Source organism: Akebia trifoliata, chromosome 10 (assembly GCF_017979445.1).
Source record: "Akebia trifoliata isolate Shusen 1 chromosome 10, ASM1797944v1, whole genome shotgun sequence".
NCBI lineage: Eukaryota > Viridiplantae > Streptophyta > Magnoliopsida > Ranunculales > Lardizabalaceae > Akebia > Akebia trifoliata.
The window spans coordinates 1242403-1266795 of NC_141384.1; the positions used below are offsets into that span (position 1 = coordinate 1242403).

The 24393-nt window shown below is 32.1% G+C and overlaps 2 protein-coding genes across 7 annotated transcripts; one reads left to right on the top strand and one right to left on the bottom strand.

Moving 5' to 3' along the window:
• Positions 1–258: 258 nt before the first annotated feature.
• On the top strand, positions 259–14548 carry LOC147392615 (phosphoenolpyruvate phosphatase-like). Of its 2 annotated transcripts, XM_086455222.1 has the most exons (10): positions 259–383; positions 5056–5240; positions 6194–6391; positions 7201–7312; positions 8288–8517; positions 11404–11542; positions 11734–11954; positions 12326–12447; positions 13635–13796; positions 14287–14548. In XM_086455222.1, the coding sequence occupies exons 2-10, from the start codon at positions 5067–5069 to the stop codon at positions 14333–14335; spliced, it is 1407 nt and encodes a 468-aa protein (XP_086311348.1). In that variant the 5' UTR covers positions 259–383; positions 5056–5066; the 3' UTR covers positions 14336–14548. The 2 variants fall into 2 exon arrangements, with proteins under 2 accessions (XP_086311348.1, XP_086311349.1); XM_086455223.1 differs by lacking the exon at positions 14287–14548 and having other exon boundaries at positions 13635–13800.
• Positions 14549–16147: 1599 nt separating this feature from the next.
• Positions 16148–24393, bottom strand: LOC147392616 (bifunctional purple acid phosphatase 26-like). 5 transcript variants are annotated; one of them, XM_086455218.1, is made up of 11 exons: positions 24237–24392; positions 23049–23258; positions 22146–22346; positions 21419–21530; positions 20565–20791; positions 20113–20251; positions 18726–18946; positions 17849–17970; positions 17520–17681; positions 16698–16786; positions 16148–16387 (listed from the first exon to the last, which is right to left on the bottom strand). In XM_086455218.1, exons 2-10 carry the CDS (start codon positions 23238–23240, stop codon positions 16711–16713), a joined length of 1452 nt encoding a protein of 483 aa, XP_086311344.1. In that variant the 5' UTR covers positions 23241–23258; positions 24237–24392; the 3' UTR covers positions 16148–16387; positions 16698–16710. The 5 variants fall into 5 exon arrangements, with proteins under 5 accessions (XP_086311344.1, XP_086311343.1, XP_086311347.1 ...); XM_086455217.1 differs by lacking the exon at positions 16148–16387 and having other exon boundaries at positions 16395–16786; XM_086455221.1 differs by lacking the exon at positions 16148–16387 and having other exon boundaries at positions 16395–16786; positions 23049–23267; positions 24237–24376.

The window sequence follows — 24393 nt, forward strand, 5'->3', positions numbered from 1 at the left end:
AACATTTGAAATTATAAAATATTTTAAAAAATTTTCTCTTTTCTTACCCTTTTTGGATTAAAAGAAAACTCACTTTTTTTTTCTCCTCCCCTTCCCTTCGCACTTGACAATCATTTATTTTCTCTTCTCAATCATTTGTTTTCTCTTCTCTCGTATAAGTACATGCGTGGTCCCGACACACAAAGGAATCATAAATAATACATGAATATAACACATGCAATTTGCGTGTTTTATAACTTGTGACGCTGAGAACACCACCTCAACCCGAAATATCCTCCTCTCTTATCCTACCAACTCCCACATCCACACTTTAAAAAGGCATGTAGTAGCTTCCTCACGACGTACCTCTCTCACTCACTCACTAACTAAGCAATTGCTCTCAGGTTCTCTCTCTCTCTCTCTCTCTCGACATTTATTTATCTAGTAATAGTCAGGGGCGGAGTTAGGAAGGAGCTGGTGGGGGCAATTGCCCCCACAGAACTTTGAGACACCCTTATATTTTCAACTAATTATATACTCTATTTGTCCCTACTCCACACCCACACCTCCCTCCATGATCGGGTCTTCTCATATACTAAATGGAAATGACCTAAATATCTCTTTCTTCAACTTCTAACCAAAAACCTTTGAATTTCTCCCTAAAATCATTCATCTTCAATTTCTACAAGAAAATAGTGGCTCCGCCCTTGAATAGAGTGATTTTGTTATTGTAACTTAGAACTTACTTTATATGTTGCATTCTGATTCTGATGTTTAGTTGTTGGAAAATGCAATGCATCAAACAAACGGTTCAGATGGAGTGAATAATGCATCAAATTCGTAGGAAATTGTTTTGATACACTCTTGACGTAACATATTTGAAAACTGTAGATCTGCATTCCTCCCGATACAGAACTGCATTTTCCCATTAAAAAAATATAGTTTTCTATGTCGAAGAGTGCAGATCTATGATTCTTGAATGTGTCACGTCAAGAGTGTCCACACGGCTAAGTCAAATTATCACGATTCAATATATTAGTGTCTAAAATATCTCCCTTTTTTTTTATTTAAAAACAAGAATTCTTAATTGTTATTTACTTGGCTTGAGGATCGGCACGAGGATTTCGATCCTCCACCCTGCATGCACATTTTATATCAGGTCCCAATTTGTTGTTAGGTGGACATCAAACTGTCAAGTAGTCCTTAAAAGAAAGAGTGCTGATAATACGATGGACTTTTGATGGACGGACTTGACCCATGCTGACATGGAAGCACATAATTTATTAAGAAGAAAGAAAAGAAAAAAGAGAGTTAAAAAAGAGAGTTTCTCTCTCCTGTCCATTGTTAAAATAAAAAAATAAAAAAAAATCAAACTTTCAAATCTGATCATCTTGTGACATTCAAAATCAAGATCCGATGAAATGGTGTAGTAGATGATAAAATTATATCAACTTTAAAAATAAAAAGGAAAAAAAGTTATTTTTCAACGTCGAATTTTATTTTTAAATGTGAGTGCTTGGTAGCCATCCGTCTTATACACTATTTATCAAGCTCAAAAAACAATTTTTTTTTTTTTTTTTTCTTTTGAATATGAATATTTTCATAAAATCTAAGTAGGCGTTTGGATAGGACTCCTTGGCTACTTCTGACTCTTGCGGGGAGTTAGAAGTCGTTTGGATGCGTTTTGATTAACAACTCCTTCGAAGAGTTACTCCGCGCAAGAGCAAGAAATTACTCTTTGTGAAGAAGTCGAGAAAACCTATTTCTCAAAACTCATCTTGCGGGGAGTCAAAATCTAACGGTTCGTTTTACCAAAATACCCTTAACTTTATTAATTTTCTATGAAAATATTCCTAATTCATTTGCCCTTAAATCAAATGAAAGAAACATTTATTAATATTAAAAAAAAAATTTAATTTTGAGTATAATGGATTTAAGCACATTATATTAATATTTAATATTTAAAATATTATATTATATTATATTAGTATTTATTATATTATATTATATTATATTAATATTTATAGTTAAACATATTATATTAATATTTAATATTTTAAATATTATATTATATTATATTAATATTTATAGTTAAAATGTCAAAAACAATATAGTTTGAAGGCATATTATGATACTAAAAGACAGTCTGTCAGTTTTTTTTTTAATTTTGAGTATAATGGATTTAAACACATTATATTAATATTTAATATTTAAAATATTATATTATATTATACTAATATTTATAGTTAAAATGTCAAAAACAATATAGTTTGAAGGCATATTATGATACTAAAAGACAGTCTGTCAGTTTTTTTTTTTAAATTTTGAGTATAATGGATTTAAACACATTATATTAATATTTAATATTTAAATTATTATATTATATTATATTAATATTTATAGTTAAAATGTCAAAAACAATATAGTTTAAAGGCATATTATGACATTAAAAGACAGTCTGTCAATTTTTTTTTTAAAATTTTGAGTATAATGGATTTAAACACATTATATTAATATTTAATATTTAAAATATTATATTATATTATATTAATATCTATAGTTAAAATGTCAAAAATAGTATAGTTTGAAGGCATATTATGACATTAAAAGACAGTCTGTCAATTTTTTTTTTAATATTATGTCATACTATGTCAAAAACAGTTTGTCAAATTTTTTTTTAAATTTTGAGTATAATGGATTTAAACATACTATATTAATATTTAATATTTAAAATATTATATTATATTATATTAATATTTATTATATTATATTATATTAATATTTATAGTTAAAATGTCAAAAACAATATAGTTTGAAGGCATATTATGACACTAAAAGATAAAAAACAGTAACTGGTATAATATAAGGGTATTCTGGTCTTTTTTTCTAGAAGTCATGAGAAGTCAGTATGGTTCCCAAACAGACTTCCAGCACAAAAGTACTTCTGCCAGTACTTCATAGAGTTGATTGCCAAACGCCCTTTCTACACAGAATTACTTTTCCAGTTCCTCCATAGAGTACTTCAGCTCCTGTTCTTTGGAAGAGTAGTTCTGTTCCTGGTATCCAAACAGGCCCTAAATATCCGTGTTGTTGGATTGTTAATGTGATAATTAATGGGGCCCAACAATTTTTTTTAAGATTTGAAATTTAAAAAAAAAAAATATGTGGGCAAGGAACGGATGAGGGAGAGAAGTTTTCTTTCTTTTTTTAAAATAAATTATGTGCTTCCATGTCAGCGTGAATCAAGTCCGCCCACAAAAGTCCATCATATCATCAGCCAAAGTGTCATTCAAAAAGGGTTTTGTATTGGAATAAACTTTGAAGCGGACAGCCCACTTCAAAGTTTTGAAGAAACCCTCTCCATTGATTTACATGTGGCATTTTAAAGGAGGTATTACAAATTTGATGCATTAACTACACCTTCAAAATATGCATTTAAGGGTATTTTGAGTAGAAAAAAATTTGAAAGCATTTTTGGTAGGAAATCAATTTTTATTTTTTTATAGATCAATAAGCATGTTTTTTATGCATCTTAACGTATGCCCTTAAGATTGATGTTAACAAAATTTGTAAACATGAGTCCTAAGGGCACACATTAAATACACCTTGGGATTTGATGTTTTTACTAAAATTGTCCTCAATTTTTCTTTTTTTACCAACCCTAGATGCTTAATCCCTAGGTGTGTTTATTGCACTTTAATGTGTATCCTAAGGGCACATGTTAACAAGAGCCATTAATATGATGTATTATATTTAGAGTCTTGATTTTCTGACGCCCCCTCTGATACATGCCCCCATACGTCTTTTGATGTGGCATGGGTTAGAATCATAAATTTTTTCCCTCGAGATACACATGCACATCCCCATAAATATGTGCAGCTGTGTATCCCAAGAAAAAATAATCTATGATTCTAACACATGCCATGTCAGAGGGCATATTGGGGGCGTGTGTCAAAGGGGCGTCGTTTTATCATTATTCTATAGATTATATATTCAAGTTTCATGTGGGCTACATCTTTTTAAAAAAAAATTATTTTTATTTTTTATGGGTGAGCTGGACTGGGTCTTCTAAAAGTTCGTTACTTGTAAAGAAAATGATGAATTTTCATTTTCATTGTTTAAAATATTAATTCATATTGTTGCTTAAAATAATTGTAATTATGTTAATTTTTTTTAAAGATAATGTGTTGTATTATTAAAAGATAAATTATTGAGAGAAGATGAAATTCTATTATCACTTGGAAGTGTTTGTTGTTTCATTCCAATTCTTGAAAATTGACCGAATCAACATTTACTCATTGACTCATTGTTCTGTGTTAATTAAGCGCTAGAAAATCTATACTAATCTCTAGGAAATCAGTGTAATTTTGGAGATTGATTAAGTCCACACATCCCTATTAGCCCAAGTCTATTGAAGAATGTTATCCTAAAATTATCAAAATACCAACATTATGCACATTGGAATGCCCCGTAGTTCACGTGGACCGATATCCTCTCACCTATCACTAATGTGATATGAGGCTAGAAAACTCCTTTCAAACTAGGATTTAAAATGGGTCGGATTCGGATTGGATATGAGTGTGTCCATATTTATATTTTAATCCGACTCAGATCATACTAATTAAGATAATATCTTAACCATTTTACTTTCTTTAAAATGATATTAATTGATTATATCAGATAATGTCAAATCGTTTTAGATCATTTAAAATAAAATTATTAAAATATGATTAAATGGTAACTTGAACTCAAAATCTCTTCATTTTTAAAAGAGATTTTAACCACTACACCCAATTATTGTTAGTTGATGAAAATGATTATAACAATACAACTTGCAAATTAATAAATCATTTGGATATTGACGAATATAGGGATGGAATTGTATTTGACCCAGATCTAACTCGAGCCAAGGGACATCAACCCATATCCGAACTATATTTTAATTCTAATATGCTACATGAAACCCAACCCGTTAAATTCGATTTTGAATAACAATCTGTACCATTTTAAACCATATTTTCGAACTTATTGCTTTGTTATTTTATTTTGATGCCTAGTTAATTAGTATGGTTTCAGGGATTAAAAGCATGGGCACGTGGACTCGTTTATTACTCGCATGTTATGTTGTGTTGAGCTTCTTTGTGAAGCACGGGATCGCAGGGATCACCAGTAGTTATCTTCGCCCTGAATTTCCCGCATTGGACATTCCACTTGATAGTGAAATCTTTAACGTTCCAAATGGTTACAATGCTCCCCAACAAGTAAGCCTTAAATATTAAACAAGTATTTTTCACATTCATCCCTTTTTTTTTTAAAAAAAATATAGAAATACTATTAGCACCCTAACTTTTACTTATTACACATCAAGTTCTTAAAGAGTCGTGCTGGAGTGGCCTCAATATTGGACCTCATATTGCACATCTTGAAGTGAAAGTGGATAGCAACCATAGATGCTTTTCACTCGCATCTCAAGGAAACCATCTATGGTTCCCATGCACTTTCACATCAAGTTGTGTGATACAAGGTCCAATCTTGATGTCAGTTCAGCATTATCCTTTCTTAAATAATTTATCACGTCCCAAATACAAATTAAAACATACTTTTCAAACATTACCCAATGGCTTGTATTATAATCTCAAACGTTACAAAACATTATAACACTCGTTCAAACAATTTCAATAGTAGTTTACAATTATGATTAGGCTCTTATAAAATATTAAACCCAAAATATAGCAATCTAGCGAAAAAAAAAAACACGAGCACTTTTATTGGCACCTCAACTTTTACTTATTCTCGACCATTCACAAAGGTTTTTTTTTTTAATTGGGGCATCAATAACAGCTCTCTCTCTCTCTCTCTTTTTTCTTTTTTCTTTTTTCTTTTTTTATCATTTAAAATTTAAGAAAAAAAAAACTGTGGATAATTATGCAATGGTGTCTTTGTGAAAATACCATTATACAATTACAATAAGAGAAAAAAAAATTGGAATAAATGTGACAAATAGATGTTTGTACAGATTGCTCATATCCAATGACGCGCGCGCGCGCGCCCACACACACACACACAAAAAACAAACAAAAAAAATTTTCACTCTCACGCCTAGACAACCCTTTACATTCACTTACTCATGAAATTTTGGCACTTGCTTCATCAAAATTCATATCCATATATTTTTTGAAAAGTACACTCAATCGTATAATTTGGTCGCTTGTAGGTACATATCACCCAAGGTGACTATGATGGAAAGGCGGTAATTATTTCATGGGTGACAAGTTTGGGACCAGTACCCAGTAAAGTGTACTATGGCACATCAAAGAAATATGGTTTGAGTGCAACAGGACTTGCGAGAAAGTACACATATCAAAACTATAAATCTGGCTACATTCATCATGTTCATGTTGATGGCCTTAAGGTAATTATTTTATTGAGTTTGAAGACTTGGTTTTAGACAAAGTTGACTGGAAGAACAGGATTTGTTATAAAATTAGTCGTCCTAGAGTTACATTAAAATGCACATCGATTCTTACATTGTTAATAGGTGCACACATAACCATAGAAGCTTTTCAATCACATCTCACTGAAAAGCATCTATGATTTTGTATATAAATGCATGTCACCGATGAGAGGATTGATGTATATTTTAATGTTACTTTAACATTTTCCTTACAAAACCATTAGATTTTATTCAATTACCATAAATAAATTCTTTATACAAACAGATAATATTGTCCATTTCAAAGGGTTGTATGTCATTCTTGTAAAAAATTAACCTAACAATGATCATTTTTAAAATATTATCACAAGGGCATTTTTGGACTTTCATATAAAAATGGCATGTCTACCTTTTGATCACCATCATTCTTAAAAGTTTTAATACATAAAAATATTTTTTGCGCTGATGCCCCCATTTATGTTCTAGTTGCTCAATTGGCATTTTCATTTTTTTTTTTTTTTTCATAATGAGTTTATTTGTCATTTCAATGTATAAGAGATGAAGATTAATATTATGAGTCATCCTCGAGTGACCTCATATCACACTTCTTGATGTGAAAGTGGATAGGAAGCATAGATACCTTTAACTCGTATCTCAAGGAAAAGCATCTATGGTTCCCATACAATTTCACAATAGGTGTGCAATGTGAGGTCCAACTTGAGGTCACTTCAGCATTATTTTAATATTATTTCATGCAATTGATATAAAATTGGATTCATATTTTTTAGTATGACACCAAATACTACTACAAGATTGGAGAGGGTTATTCTGCGAGGGAATTCTCGTTCCGAACGCCTCCAGAGATCGGTCCAAATGTTCCTTACACTTTTGGTATCATTGGTGAGTTATGTTATTCTTTTAAAATCTTGAATAATAATTAATGTGTAAAATAGGATCTAACCTGATATAATAATAATAATAATAATAATAATAATAAGACATTGTTAATGTATGTAGGTCGTGAGTTCGATACCCAATATGAGCTTTAATTCCCCAAGGGCCACTTGTGAGGGCCCACCCTCGGAGTCAGGATTTCTTGTTGTGGGGGCAAACTATGGTTAGTTGTATAATTAAGAAAATGATAGATGACTGGTTTTAGGGAGAAATTCAGAGGTTCATCAATTCCACTCCTGCCCTCACCTACCTGGTGCGTGTGATGTGTGGGTGTTGCACATGCCCTGGTACTAATCCTTGGACAAAACCATGGTCTATAGACTAGGCAAAACTCAGATACATGCCCAGTCCACTGTCTATAGGCATGCCTAGTTATCAAAAAAATAATAATAAAAGATTTGATTAGGATTTGAGATATAGACTTGGTCGGTTTCTTTAAGGCATTTTCTATCTTTATAGGAATTAACCGAATTAAATGTGGGACAAATTTCATTACATTGTACCTAGGAGGCTAGGATCACCATTTTTCACTCATCTAGTGCACACACAAAAAAAAGTTCATTAATGATTTTTCTTTTTTAATTATTTGTTTGATTAAATCCAAAAATTTTATTACTTTTAACGTATAAGTGATTATTTACTTGAAAAAAATGGATTCATTAAGAGTTTTTATTTTTATTTTTGCTTTATTTTATTTTATTGGGCAAGTTGAACTACGGATGACCTCAAAGTTGCATTGCAATCTATCAAACAACTGACTTATGGGGCCATAACATTTGGTTATAGGGTTCTTGCTGAGATCTTTTGATTACCATAAAATTTTTATATTTTAATATATTAATTTAGAAAACGTAATCTATTTGTTATTACAACTACCATTATATGTATAAATTCTAAACAAGATTTATTTGTTACTTATAGGTGATTTGGGCCAAACATATAATTCTCATTCCACTCTTGAACATTACATGAAGAGTGAAGGACAGGCAGTCTTGTATGTTGGAGATCTCTCTTATGCTGATCGGTATAGTGGACAAGATGAAATGGGTATGCGTTGGGACACTTTTGGCCGCATGGTTGAGCCAAGTACTGCATATCAACCATGGATGTGGTCCATTGGGAATCACGAGATTGAATTTCGACCAGAAATGGTAATATTTTACTTTTAATCAACTTCAAATCTACAATCATATCCATTGATTTTGTATCGATTATTATTATTGTAGATGCGTGATTTTTTATTTTGAAATATCACCTTTATGAGGATTTGGAGTCGTCACCATTCATTTTTATAAAAAGGTGTGAATGGCCACCCAAAATATATTTTTAAAAAATGTCATTTTGACGTTTAGTAACTCTCATACGGATAAAACATCGATCGACCTAAGATCTAGGTAAGCGATTTAATTAGAGAAAAGGAAAGGTGTTAAGCACCCCTTTCTCTCTACCAATTGGTGGTACCTTCAAAAGTAACTTAGTCATTTCGAAATAAATAAAATAAAAAAGTTGATTGGTTGACAACTTGTACCCTAAGAAGGAATTTACTATCGACTTTGATTATATGGATCATCTCATTCAAGGATATGATCTTTATATATATATATTTTAAGTGCTGGCAAATGGTTATAGGTCCATTCTCATGGGTTGAAATGGACCCGAATACAGATTGGCTCAAAACAAGTTATTTGGGAAAATTTTAAAACGATTCTTTTTCTTTTTTATTAAAAGTTATTACAACTCTTACACTTCCGATTGAATCGAAGTCCGGTCTACCATAGGTAGGAGAGGGGAAGCATCATAACTTAGGAGTCTTTCTAAAAGGACAATTAAATAAGTGAGAGTGGAGGTTAAAAAGGGAAATGAAGAGGAGAGAAAAGGGGGAATGCAATGTTTCCTCCAACCCACCTTGAGGCTTGGGCCTTGCCTTTCTTCTCCTCTTCTTCTTCTTAGGTCCTTAGTAGATTTATGAGAGTAGAAATATTTAGAATAGATAAAGTGAGGGGAGTGAGACGAATTGAGTAGAGTTGAAAGAATCAATTTTTTTTTTTTTTTTTAAACTTGATGTTGGTCCCCTTTTTTAAGAAGTGGGGGTATTTATAAGTGTTGAAAATTACTTTTGAGGATAAGATGGGGTGAAAAGGTAAAAAAAGTAGAAAATGTCATAAGATTTGATGGTGAGGGGTGTAAAATTTAGGGTTGAGATGAGGGTATTTGTGAAATGAAAGGTAAATGGATAGTTTTTTATCAAAATAGGTTGGATCCCCCAATTTATTTGGATTGAATGTTTGGTAAGGTAAACTGATGTAGTGCTTGATTGAAATAATGTGTTGTGTAAGGAGTAGGTGGTTAAGTTTTGAGAGGTGAAGGAGATGATGACAAGTGTCCAAAATGTGTGAAGATGGAGGTTTAAAAGAATAGATTGGGTAGAAGAAGTATGGGAATGACTTGTGATAGTAGGTTTAAGGTAAATGATGAGAAAAAAGTGTGGGATTAGTAGTTTTGTTAGAAAAAGATGATAGATTAGGTTTATGACATGGAGTATAGAGACTGGTATGGTTGATGGTTTTGTTGGAGAAAGGTGATGGGTTAGGTTAAGAATAATAATTTTTGGGAGGTTGGTTGTAGTGAGGACAAGTGTCTCATTTAATAATCAAATGTTGCTTGGTTGATGTGGATATTGGTTTGTGATTTATGAATTATGGTTATGGATATGGATATGGGCTATGATATGTTGGGCTTAGGATTTTAGGTTGTTGAGATTAGTTAAGGTTTATTTTAAGATGGGGTTTTGAAGTTAAGTGAGTTTTAGGGCTTGGGTTGTATGAAGTTAGGGTTAGGCTAAGTTGGGTGAGGTGAAAAATGATTTTTTTTTAGGGATTGAGAGTTGGTGGGCCTTAAGCGGTCTAGAGGTATTTTAAGATTTAATAATAGAGCAGTGAAAGATAAGGAAGGTATGGGGAATGCTAACTTTTAGGAGTCTTAGGAGTCTGCGAAATGATCAAAATGCCATTTATGTTATTTGGGTTTTTTAGACCCGTTAACGAATTTGATTGAAAAAGTCTTTTTTTTTAATTCTTTCAAATGAGGGCCCGTTCAAATTAGGGTGTCTACAGATATATCAATGACGTCTTTTTTAATGCAACAACAATAACAACCAAACCTTATCCCAAGATTTGGGGTCAGCTAAATGAATCTTGTTTCTCTAATCCATTTGTCCAAATCTAAGTTTTGTACTATTAGCAATAAGTTCATATATGCTTTCACTATATTCTTGACTTACAACAAAGTCAAGTTTAGATGTTAGATTTATATCTAAAATCTATTTATTAGCAATGAGTAAGGTGTTAGTTTTAAGGGAAAGTATATTTGATTAGCCCTTTTTTTCAGTCAATTTAGTATCATTTTTTGTTTTTTTACAAAACAAGGCTGTTTTATTGCATTTATCTATATTTTACTTTTGAGTCGTGATGAATGCATGTAGTTTTTTGTACACGGATGATGTGGCAAGGGCACATAACCCTAGATCTTTTTCTTCAGGATACACAAGAAAAAGATCTACGATTCTGTGCCCTTGCCACATACCAAAAATCGCATGCATTCATCATTATTCTTTATGTTTACACGTTTTATCATCAATATTTACTTAAAATTAATATATATAAAAGTAATTGCAAGTACAACAGATTCAAAATTTGATATATAAAAAAGAAATTTGATTAACGCATATGGCATGGTAATTTTGCTTCTTATTCATTCTGTTTGGTAAAGCACTATTGTTTTAGTTTTCAATATTTCTCTATCTATTTGTGTCTTATATTTAAGAAGGAAAGAAAAAAAAAATTGTTTTTCAAACATCAAAATGTCGGTTAAACATTTATATACTTAAAAATTTGTTTTATAAACATAAAAAATGTCAGTTAAACATTTATATACTTAAAAATTTGTTTTATAAACTTAAAAAATGTCAGTTAAACATTTAGATACTTTTCTAAATGACAAATAATATTACTTACTCCGTATTTATCTGTTTGGTTTAGGGGGAATTGCATCCTTTCAAAGCTTATTTAAATAGATATGAGACGCCTTACTTGGCCTCCAACAGCTCTTCTCCTCTTTGGTATGCGGTTCGACGTGCGTCTGCTCATATTATTGTGCTAAATAGTTATTCTCCATACGGTAATTTATCATTTTCTATATAGATTGGACTCCCTCATTACTATCAATATGGTTTGCTTTGAATGATGATCTTCTTGATCACTTGCTGCTTCTCTTTTCTTTTTTTCTTGTTTTTGGTATGATAAATTTTACACTCATAAAAAAATAGGACTTTTCGAGATTTGTAACTTCTTTTTTTTTTTTGACACTAGTGAAGTACGCACCTCAATGGTATTGGCTTCGGGACGAGCTAGAAAGGGTCGATAGGGACAAGACACCGTGGCTAATTGTTCTCATGCACGTCCCATTATACAGTAGTAATGAAGCTCACTACATGGAGGGCGAGAGCATGCGTGTTGTCTTTGAAAGTTGGTTCATCAAATATAAAGTCGATATGATTTTTGCTGGCCATGTCCATGCCTATGAAAGATCGGTACATATGGCTTTTCATTCTATCATTTTTATGTTGATTATGTTTATTCCCGTTAAGTTAATTAAGTATATAACACAGAAAAAATATAAGGTGTTTTTTCTAAACAAGACAAGTGAGAAGCCAAAATTATCGTGCCATTCGTGTTTTTTTTTACAATATTTAGCATCTAGAGGATATCTCATTTTTAATAATGAAATTTTTTAATCAAATAGGATTCCTATAGTTTACTTTTATGCCTTGTTGTGAACTTTGCAATAAAATTCATTGGTATAAAGTAAGAAATTGTAATTTCAACCTTACGTTCCCTATTTTCAAAATTTTATACAAATTATATGAATAAAATTTATTATTTGGATGAATTTATTTGGCAGTATCGCTACTCCAACATACGGTACAATGTGACGAATGGTTTGTGTGATCCCATTCCCGACGAATCGGCTCCGGTATACATAACCATTGGCGATGGAGGAAATTCAGAAGGTCTTGCCTCAAAGTAAGTTACTCATCACACTCGTAAGCTCTTTTTTGAATTTTATGTTTTGTTGATATTGGGTTTTCTAATGGTTGTCTTTTAGGTTTTTTTATTATTAGTAAGTGTTTTTATACTTTTTAATGAGATTAGTAATTTGATGATGGTGGGAATTGACTGAAGGTCAGTGATTTCATCACCCTTAAACTTTACCAACTAAGTTAGTTAACACCTGTTTAAAGAGTGTCATATCAAATAGGACAAGTGAAAGCTAAAACTAATCTTTAGAAGATAGGGGATATCCCATGTTTGGTACTATAATTTTTTTTTTTTTTACTAGATAGAATATTTGTTACATTTGTATTTATTTTAATTTACTTTTATACCCCTTGGCATAAGCTCTTATTTGATATTAAAAAAGGGTATAAAAAATCATTTAAATTTACTTTTCTTACTTTTTATAAAGGCTATGTTTTGCTCTTTCTTATAAATAAAAATATATCCCTATGAAAAAATGGGTTCACACTAAAAGTGTGAATGCTTAGATTGGGATATTTTTATAATTTTACAAATTTACAAATTAATTTTTGTATTAAAAAAATGGATAAAATAACAAGGCAAAATAGGAAAACAACATCTGAATTTTTAACACCATCAGTGAAAGGGGAGGTAAGTGCAATTGTCAAAACGTTAAGAGGGCTGACATGGAATTATGTCAAATCACAGGGGGTCAAATTGTAATTTTTCATTATAAAATATATATAAAAAAATAATAATAATTAGGGATATGAAAAAGTGACTTTTGATGAAATTACGATTCCTGCTCACTATTCATTTTAATTACCAAAACGCGAACGAAAAAAAAAAAAAATCAAAGGTTTTTAAAGTGATTGTTTTGCAAGTTTAAAGTGACTAATTAGAAATAGGCACTTTAAACCTGCGAAATATGCACTTTAAAACCATTCGTCCTGAGAAAAGAAATTAACGAAAATGTGATCATTCATGTTTTGGTAATTAAAATGAACAATTAGCCGGAATCGTAAATAACTCATTTTCAGCTCACAAAATGATAGTTCACCTTAATAATAATGCTAATGGATTTTCTTGGTGAGGTACTTAGAATTCTCCTCTTTTTTCTTCTATATAATATAATAAAATAAAAAACTCAAGATTTTTGTTTTTGTTTTTGTGGTGGACTTGAAATTTTGTAGTTATACAGAACAACAACCAGAGTTCTCTGCATTCAGGGAAGCTAGTTATGGGCATGCAACATTGGAGATTAAGAACAGAACACATGCATTATACCAATGGTACCGAAATGATGTTGGGAAAAAAGTGGTTGCAGACTCTGTCACATTCCTCAATCAATACTGGTGAGTTCAACATTTCTAGCATCTCCAATTCTCATTTGCAAAGTAGCAAAGAAATCACCATAATTCTAAAACTCAATTTTAATGTTAAAGATTTCACAAAATCCTAAATTGACAGAATCTCGAATTAACCAATCACAAGAACCCACATGTATTGAGGGCTTTCCCAAATAACAAAACTACTCTTGTTAGGTTTCCTACGGTTGGTTACTTGGGATTTTATGAAATCCTTGATTGATTTTTCTGTGCGCAAAATTATCTCAATGAATATTTGTTAAATGTTTAAACTAGTTTGAAAAGTAACTTAAAAGTCGGCAATGAGATTAGTGGCTTAAGATGAATAATTCATATCTATTTTTGAATTTTTAAATTAATTACAAGAATTCTAGTTGTCCCACATATACTTCCAAGAATATATGCTAGTGGTGTTCTTAATTGTTTGTTTGATATTTTAATTAACATTAATAAAGGAATATGGATTGTGATGATGCAGGGTTGGCCATCTACTCAAGGAAAAAAATGTAGAACCATCTAAGAAGTGATATTGCACCACAGCAGTGATATGGTGCATCTCATGCACATTATTAAAGCGTGCATATAATTTATCTGTATCGTCTGTAATATATTTCTATCTCGCCGAGACAATCTCTTATTTAAACTTTAATGGCCATGATGTTTCTATCAAGTGGGGAAAACGTTTTCTATAAATAATTTTATTAGCTTCGACTATTATTGGATTCGTGCAATACTACAAAGTCGAACATTTTAATATTATATTTGCTTTTTTCGTTAAAATTTCTCGACATTACCTTGAAAATAAAATCCCATTTATTATCCTCGTTTGGGATCCGTTTGTTTCAAAGAATATTTACCTTCAAACTGTTATTTTTCTACGAAATTTGAATTCTAATTCCCTTCACAGCTATAACTTTTTTTTGCAATTTCATAAGAATAGCATTATCAAGAGAAGGGCCACTTTGAAAGTAATACAGCAAATAGGACCAAATGCTACAGTAACCAATGTTTTTGAACAAAAATACCCTTTGAGATATTTGCCCTTAAAAGCCTAATTTTCCTTCCACGTGACACACCCAAAAGCCTTAGTAAGATTGGGAGCTTGACTATGTCAGTTAGGCTAGCCCTACAATCGTTTTAAAAATCAGACCTAACCAATGGTCGTATCAGATCGACTGAATTATGTAACAAAATTAGTTGGGTCAGTGAACCACCCATTTTGTAATGTTATTTTTATGTGAAAATAAATTTAAAGTTGTTTAAGAAAAAAACTGCACAAGTATAAGTATTTTTAATTTTTTAAATAAATATAAATGGATCTAACTATATTGAATCGTCCATTACAAAGACTCGTCCGAGATTCTGATCAATGTGTTGACTCAGATATAATATAGTAAATATAATAAAATTATACTATAATTTAGTATAAGATAGTAAATAATACTATATATTTTGTTTAAATATAGTAAATTTCTTTATCTTTTTTATATAAAAATTGAATTTGATTCGATATCATTCTATCACATTAGTTTCACTTCCAACTCCAATCCCCTCCTTATTTAATGAAAACAATGCTCAAATTTTTCAATCATTATTTATAATTCGTTTTCTTCAAAAAAAAACGGGTCCAATATCTATCCTAATTGAAATATGGTTAGAGACGAAAATAAACTTATAAGAATAATGATTTTCTGGCGCCCCCCTCTGACATACTCTCATCATAGAACCGTAAATCATTTGCCTCAGAATGTGCTGGAGAGGAAAGATCTCCAGAGACTATTATCTCATTCCATTCCAGTGGCTCGACCAGTAACCAATGGCGAAAACTCAAAATTCCACGATTTCCAATAGAACCCCATTTCGCCCAAGTTGTTGCGAAACCAGAAAAAATAAGCGGTATCACAACTTAAATTTATAATTTATAAAATATATTTTTTTTATTTTTTATATCATAATATCTCTATCTCTATACATCTAAACATAGCCATGTTCACCAAATCCAAAGCACACTGCAGTAGAATTTTTTATGAATTACATTTACCACTTGGGGCAGGGGCACATGGTTTCAAAACTCATCTGAGTCATCTCGGTATCAAGCATGAACAAGACGGATTGACAAGTCAATTTTTTTAACAAGATTTAATACCCCATGTTCATTTTTCAAATTTTTGGACAAAACATCTCAAACATATTGGAAAACTCGTCCAAGACGACACAGTATCTGGCATGTACGAGACGAGAAGCGAAACCAAGTTTTAAAACCATTTGGGTAGGGAACCCTGAAGAATTTTGTTCAAAATAATGGTGTTACCTCAAATCCATCACCCCACCTCACCAAATAGAAAAATGTATGAGCAGCATTGATAAGTGCTATTTGGATCAGTGGAAATTTATTCTAAAACAAATAGATTGTGATTTTAAAAAAATAAATCCAGAAGACATACAAACCAGGAAGAAAGGCATGCAAGCACTGAGAAAACAAGGAACTCAAGAGGGAAAAGTCCAACCCTCCAAAAAAAGGGTGTTGGGTTTCTTCCTCCTCTTCTCTCTCTCTCTCTCTCTCTCTCTCTCTCTCTTCACTGCATATGAAACAAACAAATAAATATTTTTTTTCCCAAAAAAATTCTAAATATTCTCAGTAAGTAGAAATTAATTACTTTTGGAACGTAGATGTTCCACAAAACAAACAGAAGCCAAATGAATATCATAATAAATGGTATTTTTTTTTTCCCCCATTAATTGGACTACCTGAATCAATGCTTGGCCTCAAGAAAAGAAGAGCAATGAAAATAAATTAATAGCCCAAACAAAAGCAAGATGTTTTCATTTATTTCTGCAAGTGCTTTTTCCCCAATTTAAAATCATCACTGCTATTAAATAAGAGATTACCTTGGAAATACTATCAAAAAGTGGCGAGGTGGCCAAAAGCATTCTTTGGATGTTTCTTCTTCAATCGTCTCCTTTGTAGATTGCTCGCCCTGCAAGATAACAATCCATAATGTTCTCTAAATCATAAAATGTCAAACAAGCAATCAGAAACTCCAGTAGTACGTATCATAAGATAGTTTTTTAACAATTCTTTTCGAATATATTGATCCATGTGAATTTAGATTCACTCACTTAGGAATTTGGTCTGCTAGGCATGCAAGAGTAACCAGATAATTTGGCCAAAATTTAGTATATTTCAATTTTCGAACTAAGAAAATATTAGATAATTTGGCTAGAACTTAACCCATTTCAATCTCAATTAGGAAAAATGACCTTTCAAAAACCCTACCAACCATAAATTCTGATGGTTGAGATGCTAGGGATTCCCTAGAAGACCAGTAATCTCCAGTAAATTTGCGTTTTTCCTCTTACATCAATCGTTTGTTTGACAGAGAGCTCTAGAAAAGTCCCCATTACGCTGTGTGGGCCAACTTTGGGCCATGAAATAACTTTTCTCTTTAGTTCCAGTGTAAGAAAGAATGAACAATGAACCTAGGGAAAACAGTTACTCATTTTCTTTTTTAATCCCGACCCGTGATCATGATTTAGCCCAGCATGAATGGAGGAACAAGTGGGACTTCATCAAGACTTTGTGATACGGCTTTGATGACGAAGTACGATATAGATACATATTTCAAGACATTCCTAGGCACATTTATATTTCTGATAGAAGATATATGTTTTTAGTAATTTATAAAATAAGAGATCCTATCTTCAACTCACCAGTATTGATTGAGGAATACAACAGAGTCTGTTGCCTCCTTTTTCCCATCGTCGTTTCGGTTCCAATGGTAGAATGCATGTGTTCTGTTCTTTATCTCCAATGTGGAATGACCGTAACTGGCTTCCCTGAATGCAGAGTAATCCGGTTGTGGGTCTCTAAACCTACAAAACCAAACAATCATTTAAAGTGAGGATGTTGTGATAGAGGGATAGAGAATATTATATAGAAGACAAAAGAAGAGCACGTAAAGTATCTTAAGTGAGGAAACACAATGTCATCGAAACATAAGAATCATAAGAGAACTTCTGAACTGTGATGTATAACTTACTTCCCTGCAAGACCTTCTTGATTTCCACCATCACCAACAGTTATGTACACGGGAGCTGATTTGTCGGGAATGGGATGACAGTCACCACTTGATACATTGTAGTGTATGTTGGAGATGCGATACTGCAAATTAACAATATTTCTTCTTACTGACCATGGCCCATTTAATTTTTTACAAATTTTCCACGTCGACACCATGTCATATGCACATGTCAGACACTTGCCAGCAACCTTCTTTAAATAAATCTTAATTTATTCAAATATTCTGTTTCTAACTATTGTTTGTATACTGTTTGCATGATTTTAATGTATATCAGCTCGTTTAAATACATTATTGCTGTATTATATACTTGATATGAACAACAGTATTTTAGAAAATTTTCTCTCATCATGTACAATTAACTGTATGGTCGTGCACTATATTGGGCCTGTGGATCAATGTGTCTGGAAGTGTTGGATGCCAGACCACGTGTACAAGTCATTGTAACATAGATATTAGCCAAAGAGAACCCTCATTTTTTCTAAAACCCTAATTTCTTTATGCATCTCATATCATTAGTGCTAAATCCTGGCTCCTTCTAGGGTGCTCTTTTCAGTTCAAATGGACAACACTTTTGAAACAGAAATCGGGCTATTTTAGCCCTTTTGCGTGGAGGTTAATCTTCTAAACGAAACAATTCAATAGAAATCCCATGATTTTTGGGTTGGGTTCACCAACTCAATGAAAAGTGGGTTGTCCCTAGGATTTGTAGTATGGACTATTTAAAGGCCATACTTTGGTCTATCAAAGAGAATGTAGATTACCATTTTGGTGTATAGGTTAGTCCATGAGGAGAATAAACATAATCAAGATATAAAGAGAGAATCAATAGCCATACCGATCTTTCATAGGCATGGACATGGCCGGCGAAAATGAGATCAACTTTGTACTTAACGAACCAACTCTCAAAGACAGGACGCATGCTCTCACCCTCCATGAAGTGGGCTTCATTACTGTTGTACATAGGGACATGCATGAGAACAATTAACCAAGGTGTCTTCTCTCTGTCCACTCTACCTAGCTCATCTTGTAGCCACCTCCATTGAAGAGTGTACTTCACTGATAAAAAGATTTCAAATGTCTTAGACGTTAGAAACATGGATATAAGAGAAACAATCCCTGCAATTCTAAAGAGTTAAGAACCGTAATAAATGACATTTGAGACCCACTGTTGTGGAATCTTGGGATGTGTGGGACCCACTGTGAGACTGGTGTGGGTAATCTTGTCTTGTTTATTACCCTTTTATGTATGACCCACATCTGATATTTCACCAATATTTCTTGTCCTAATCAATCTAAAAATAATATGTATTTCTTGTACTAGATTTGGGAATTTGGTAGGTTAATGCCCTGATAGTTATGGATGATTTAGGTACTACCACCTCATATGTTTTTAATATTTAAGACACCCCTATCGAAAAAAAGAAAATAGACATTATCCCAGAAATAATTTTATATCTATAAAATAGGAAAAAATTTCATGTGGATGATATGAATAATATTAATAACCGAAACCATTAGGACCTTACATTTTGTCTATAATATAGTCAAAGTTGGTTTGACCTAAGTATGAAAGGAATTCCATAAACAACATAACTCTCAAACCCATTATTTAAATAGCTAGGAAAACAACAGTCTAGTTGACTTAGAAAAGAATGATCATTCTCAATCACAAAAATAACAATTATATTTTTTGTATGAAATCATTGTCCCTGTTGTAACAACAACTAAAAAATGTCATCAAAGATGGAACTCTGAATGTCCCTGACAACCTCAATTAGGTCATTGTAAGAAAATAAGGTAAAATCCTTCAAAAGTGGGGAGGAAAGGCGAACTACTAGATATCTATAACTAGCCGTCCCACTTTTTCTCTAAAGAGAGCTGCATTTCATGCTGGAAAAAAAATGGAAGCATCGTTTTAAAAATAATCATATTTGATGAAAAACAGTTTTAAAGGCACCAAATTTACATAATTTTCTATTTAATTAAGATGTTTTTTGCATAGTCAAGATCATTTGGGCAATTGATCCTTGCAGAGGATCAGACATCCCTACTCCAACAATGGGATTTGAATTCTACATATCAACACGTTAGTTCCTTGGGTTTTACATAGTGCTTCAGCATGAGTGCACATGGTCAACTGCCATAGGGGAAGTCATACATGAAAAGAGAATTGTTGACTATGAAGTATGGAGGGAAATGCTCAAAAGGTAATGAGAAATTACCAAATGGAGAATAGCTCGATAGCACAATAATATGAGCAGATGCACGCCGGATCGCATACCAAAGAGGACTGGTGCTCTCGGAAGCCAAGTAAGGAGTCGAGTATCTATATAAATAAGATTTGAAAGGACGAATTTCCCCCTAAACAATGTCAAACAGGGCATGGATACAAACGTGAGTCATATTATTCATCATCATCAAGAAAAGCCATTTAAAAATTGACATCAAGACGTTTGTTATAAAATAAAATAAAAAATGATATAAAGTTAATGCAACACTGCCAAAAGGATCCAAAGGAGCACATTATGTCCATTCACTGAGAAAATTCACGTTTCTTCATATTTTAGGAAATTTAACTGTAGCTGTAGCCATGTAGGAAAATGGAGAAAAGATAATGCAGATAAGGTCTTAGATGCATCCAAATAAATCAAGCTGTTTAGCAGTAAAATATTACCATTTTAGGCATGTACTCAATTTCGTGATTTCCAACTGACCAAATCCATGGCTGGTATGCAGCACTTCGTTCAGCAAAACGGCCCCATGAGTCCCATCGAATACCTACGTCATTATACTCGTACCTATCAGCATAAGAGAGATCTCCAACAAATAAGACTGTCTGTCCTTCACTCTGCATGTAATGCTCAAGAGTGGAAAGAGAATTAAATGTTTGGCCCAAATCACCTGAAAAAAATGGTTCAGAGATAAGAATCACAAAATCTAAATAATGTAAATAGCTACATGCAATTGTGGTGAAATGTATGGAAGAACTCGCATATTTGAACTTTGTACATCTTTATTCATGTCATACTTCTAGGGGTAATGATTATACAGGATTAAGTAGCTCAACTTCTGGAGAACTATGATGATCTTTCTAGAAATTTCTGGAAGATAAGAGGATTTTTCTATATTTTCCATAGTTGCCTTTGATTGCAGTTAAAGTTGTAAGTTAATGTTGTTCTTTTAATGAGTTTCTTCGATACTCTCCAATGTTCCTTCTTCGATCTATTGTTTCTCCTTAATTACTATTCTTCTGATTTCTCTTTTATTTTTCAAGGAAAGCAACTTTAGGTAATACTTTATAGTTTATACTTGCCAAGGTTATATTCTTTATTTTCAAGTTTTTCGAAGCCTCCAACATGGAAAATTTTTAGATTACAGATATATTTATTCCTTCTATCGAAAAACAGAGATGCATATTAAACCTTCACAGGTCAGAGTCAGAACTCAAAACCATATTTCAATTACTTGGCAGGAAGTTGTCAAGTAAATTACTTCCAACCAATGAGTAAAATAGGAGGTGTAACTCACCAATAATACCGAAAGTGTAAGAAGCATCTGGATCAATCTTCGGAGGCGTTTGAAACCAAAATTCCCTACCAGAAGCACCCTTTCCGATCTTGTAGTAATATTTGGTGTCATACTAAGAAACAAGAAACCAATTTGGCATCAATTATATGAAATCATATGAATTTATGCCCTCAACCAACTGATAACAATAGCATGACACAAAAAATAAAAAGAATAGGTTAGCAAGTGCCAATTATGCACCTAGAACAACAATGTTGTATCTTTATCCTCGTCAAATAAAACCCATATTTCTTTAACAAACTAGCATCATTATAAGAAAAGAAAAGAATGTATGTTATGTGTAAATGTGCATCTATAGTTTACTAGACTGAGCAATTCAATGATTCAGATTGAATCACGGGTTTTTGAACCTGGCAGTCAACTCAAGATTTATTAAAAAAAAATGATTTTGAGTACAAAACTATTTTTATGTAAAAATAATAATAATCAAGGATTTTTTGTGTCAACAACATTTTGCCAATGTTTAAAAAAAAATTTATGAATGACTAACCAGAACTATACTCATACTTTTCCCTTACCATTTTTCTCATACGCCAAACTTGTACTTGTATAAAAGATTAAAAGTTTTAAGAACAATAGTGGATCAAAATGTAAACTTATTTAGGTGAAAAATAATAATTTGATCATTCCTAACATGAAATATGTTATAATTCAATAAAATTATTACCTCAAGGTCATTAACGAGGACGTGATGAATGTAGCCAGATTTATATTTGTAAAACGTGTAGTTTGTCACTGTTCCCTCAGCACTAAAATCATATTGTTTATCTGATGTGCCATACTGCACTTTACTGAGACCTGGTTCTTCAGTTGTCACCCATGAAATAATTACAGCCTTCCCATCATAGTCACCTTGGGTGATATGCACCTATGCCAAAATCCAAAGCAGTCAACTTGAATTGTAGTGAATGGAATGTACCACTGCACCTATACTTTTCAAGGAATAAACATAAATATTAAATTTATATTATTATTACAATGAACCCATTCCAATAATAAATTACTCACCAAGCCTCTTTACATATGGGTAACATGGTTATTAATGATGAGGGAGCAATTGCTCCAATGTCAAGCTCTAGGATTACATGTCCATATCTTGTAACGATTCCGGATTCATCATTTCAAAATAGAGGGAAAATATTCATCCGGCTGAAGTCTTTGTTTTTTAGTAAATTTCTTCATCATCAATTGTAAAGGTAAGAAAGAGTCTCGATAGTTTATCCTCCTTGGCATGGAGCCAAACTGGTACTCCAAAATCCCTATTTTGTGTATTAATCTTTGATCAAAACTGTTTCCAACAGTTTCATCATGTGGCTTATAAATTTGATCCTACAATAGTTTGGTGCAACTTTTTTATGTCTCCATCCTTATTTGTGTACGTGTTTTATGTACATTATATGTGTTTGTATCCTCAGAAATTTGGGATATGGCTTTTACGATGACAATAAGATGATCTGTGTCTTTATACCTACTAAGAAAAAAAAATGTTTATGCTTCTATGTCTGTATGCACATGTATTAAACAGTTTTGTCATTTAAAAAATGTTATTATTTGTGAATTAAAGACTTACTTGTTGCGGGGCATTATAACCATTCGGAACTTCAAAAGCTTTATTGTCAAGAGGAATGTCAATAGACGACCATTCAGAACGAATAAAAGAACTCGTGATCCCTGCGAACCCGTAGTTCACAGAGCTCAAAAGAACAAAAGAGACAAGTAAGAACTGGAACAACAAAGCTCTCATGCCCATGGTCTTCAACATGGTTGATGATTTGTCCACCTGAAACAACTATAATTTGATTTAGCATTATAAGGTATCTTAATTTAACTTTGATTTTTTCAAACAATAATACAGGAAGACAAAACAATCCCATGTGACTCATTAACTGAAAAATAAAGGAAAATCCCATAAGAGAAAAAAAAATTGGTGTAAATAGGCGTACATCAACATATAAAAGTACACTTACAAACACATATTTGGGACACAATTTGGGTTTTCTATCTAACATCTTGAGCTATTTATTGGATGAATGAACACCCAAAATTCAAACTGTTCAGATGATCGCCCTCTACTGATTAATCCATTCCGGCCTTTGATTGGATAGATAGTACTATTTGATTAATGTGAAACTTTTCTTACAGTTCATCCAAGCTATGGAACACAATTTCAATAACCCAGATTCGAATCACCGTTGTGCAACATGTACAACATCATATCTCCACCAACTAATTGGATGTTCTTCTAAAATAATTACAATTTCTCTTTAGGGATGAATTATAAGTAAAAGAATTTAACCAAATTCCTTCCAAACAAGAAAACATGACAATGATCCAAATTTGACTTAATTGTCTAATCCAAATCTCATATTTGAACCAACCTAAATTTCATGATTTTTTTTTTTTTTTTTTGGTTAATTTCTTCAACTAACATAGAGATTTAAAACCAGACATGATAGCATGGCAATGATCCTAAATTTGATTTAATCATCAAATTGGTCCAAAACGCATATTTGAACCACCTCAAAATTCATGATTTTTTTTTAAAAAAATTTCTTCAACTAATTTTGTGATGTCTTCTACTCAGTTCCGCACATTCAAATCAAATTTCATATATATTATTAAAGGGAAATAAAATTAAGCAAAAATAAACATCGACAGACACAAGATCTCAGAAGCTCAACCATTAATTACTAAATAAAGTTCTGAATTACCGTAATAATCCCATAAAATGTGTAAAAAGAAGAAGAGAACAGAGTACCTGAGAGGAATTATTGAAGAACAGAGAGAGAGAGAGAGAGATATTTGATTGAACTGTTCTTAAATCGTAAGGTTGTAGGTGTAAGTTAGCAGGGAATGATGATGGGGGGTGGCGTAAGATAGCAGAGACGTCTTGTCGTTTCTCTCTTTAACAGAGG

Excerpts from the sequence above, each read along its gene's own strand:
- LOC147392615 (XM_086455222.1), top strand. The coding sequence starts at position 5,067 with ATGGGCACGTGGACTCGTTTATTACTCGCATGTTATGTTGTGTTGAGC. Across the intron at positions 5,241-6,193 it reads GTTACAATGCTCCCCAACAA|GTACATATCACCCAAGGTGA; the intron begins GTAAGCCTTAAA and ends GGTCGCTTGTAG. Across the intron at positions 7,313-8,287 it reads TTACACTTTTGGTATCATTG|GTGATTTGGGCCAAACATAT; the intron begins GTGAGTTATGTT and ends TGTTACTTATAG.
- LOC147392616 (XM_086455218.1), bottom strand. The coding sequence starts at position 23,240 with ATGTTGAAGACCATGGGCATGAGAGCTTTGTTGTTCCAGTTCTTACTT. Across the intron at positions 22,347-23,048 it reads GTTATAATGCCCCGCAACAA|GTGCATATCACCCAAGGTGA; the intron begins GTAAGTCTTTAA and ends ATTTTGGCATAG. Across the intron at positions 21,531-22,145 it reads TCCTCGTTAATGACCTTGAG|TATGACACCAAATATTACTA; the intron begins GTAATAATTTTA and ends CTTGTTTCTTAG.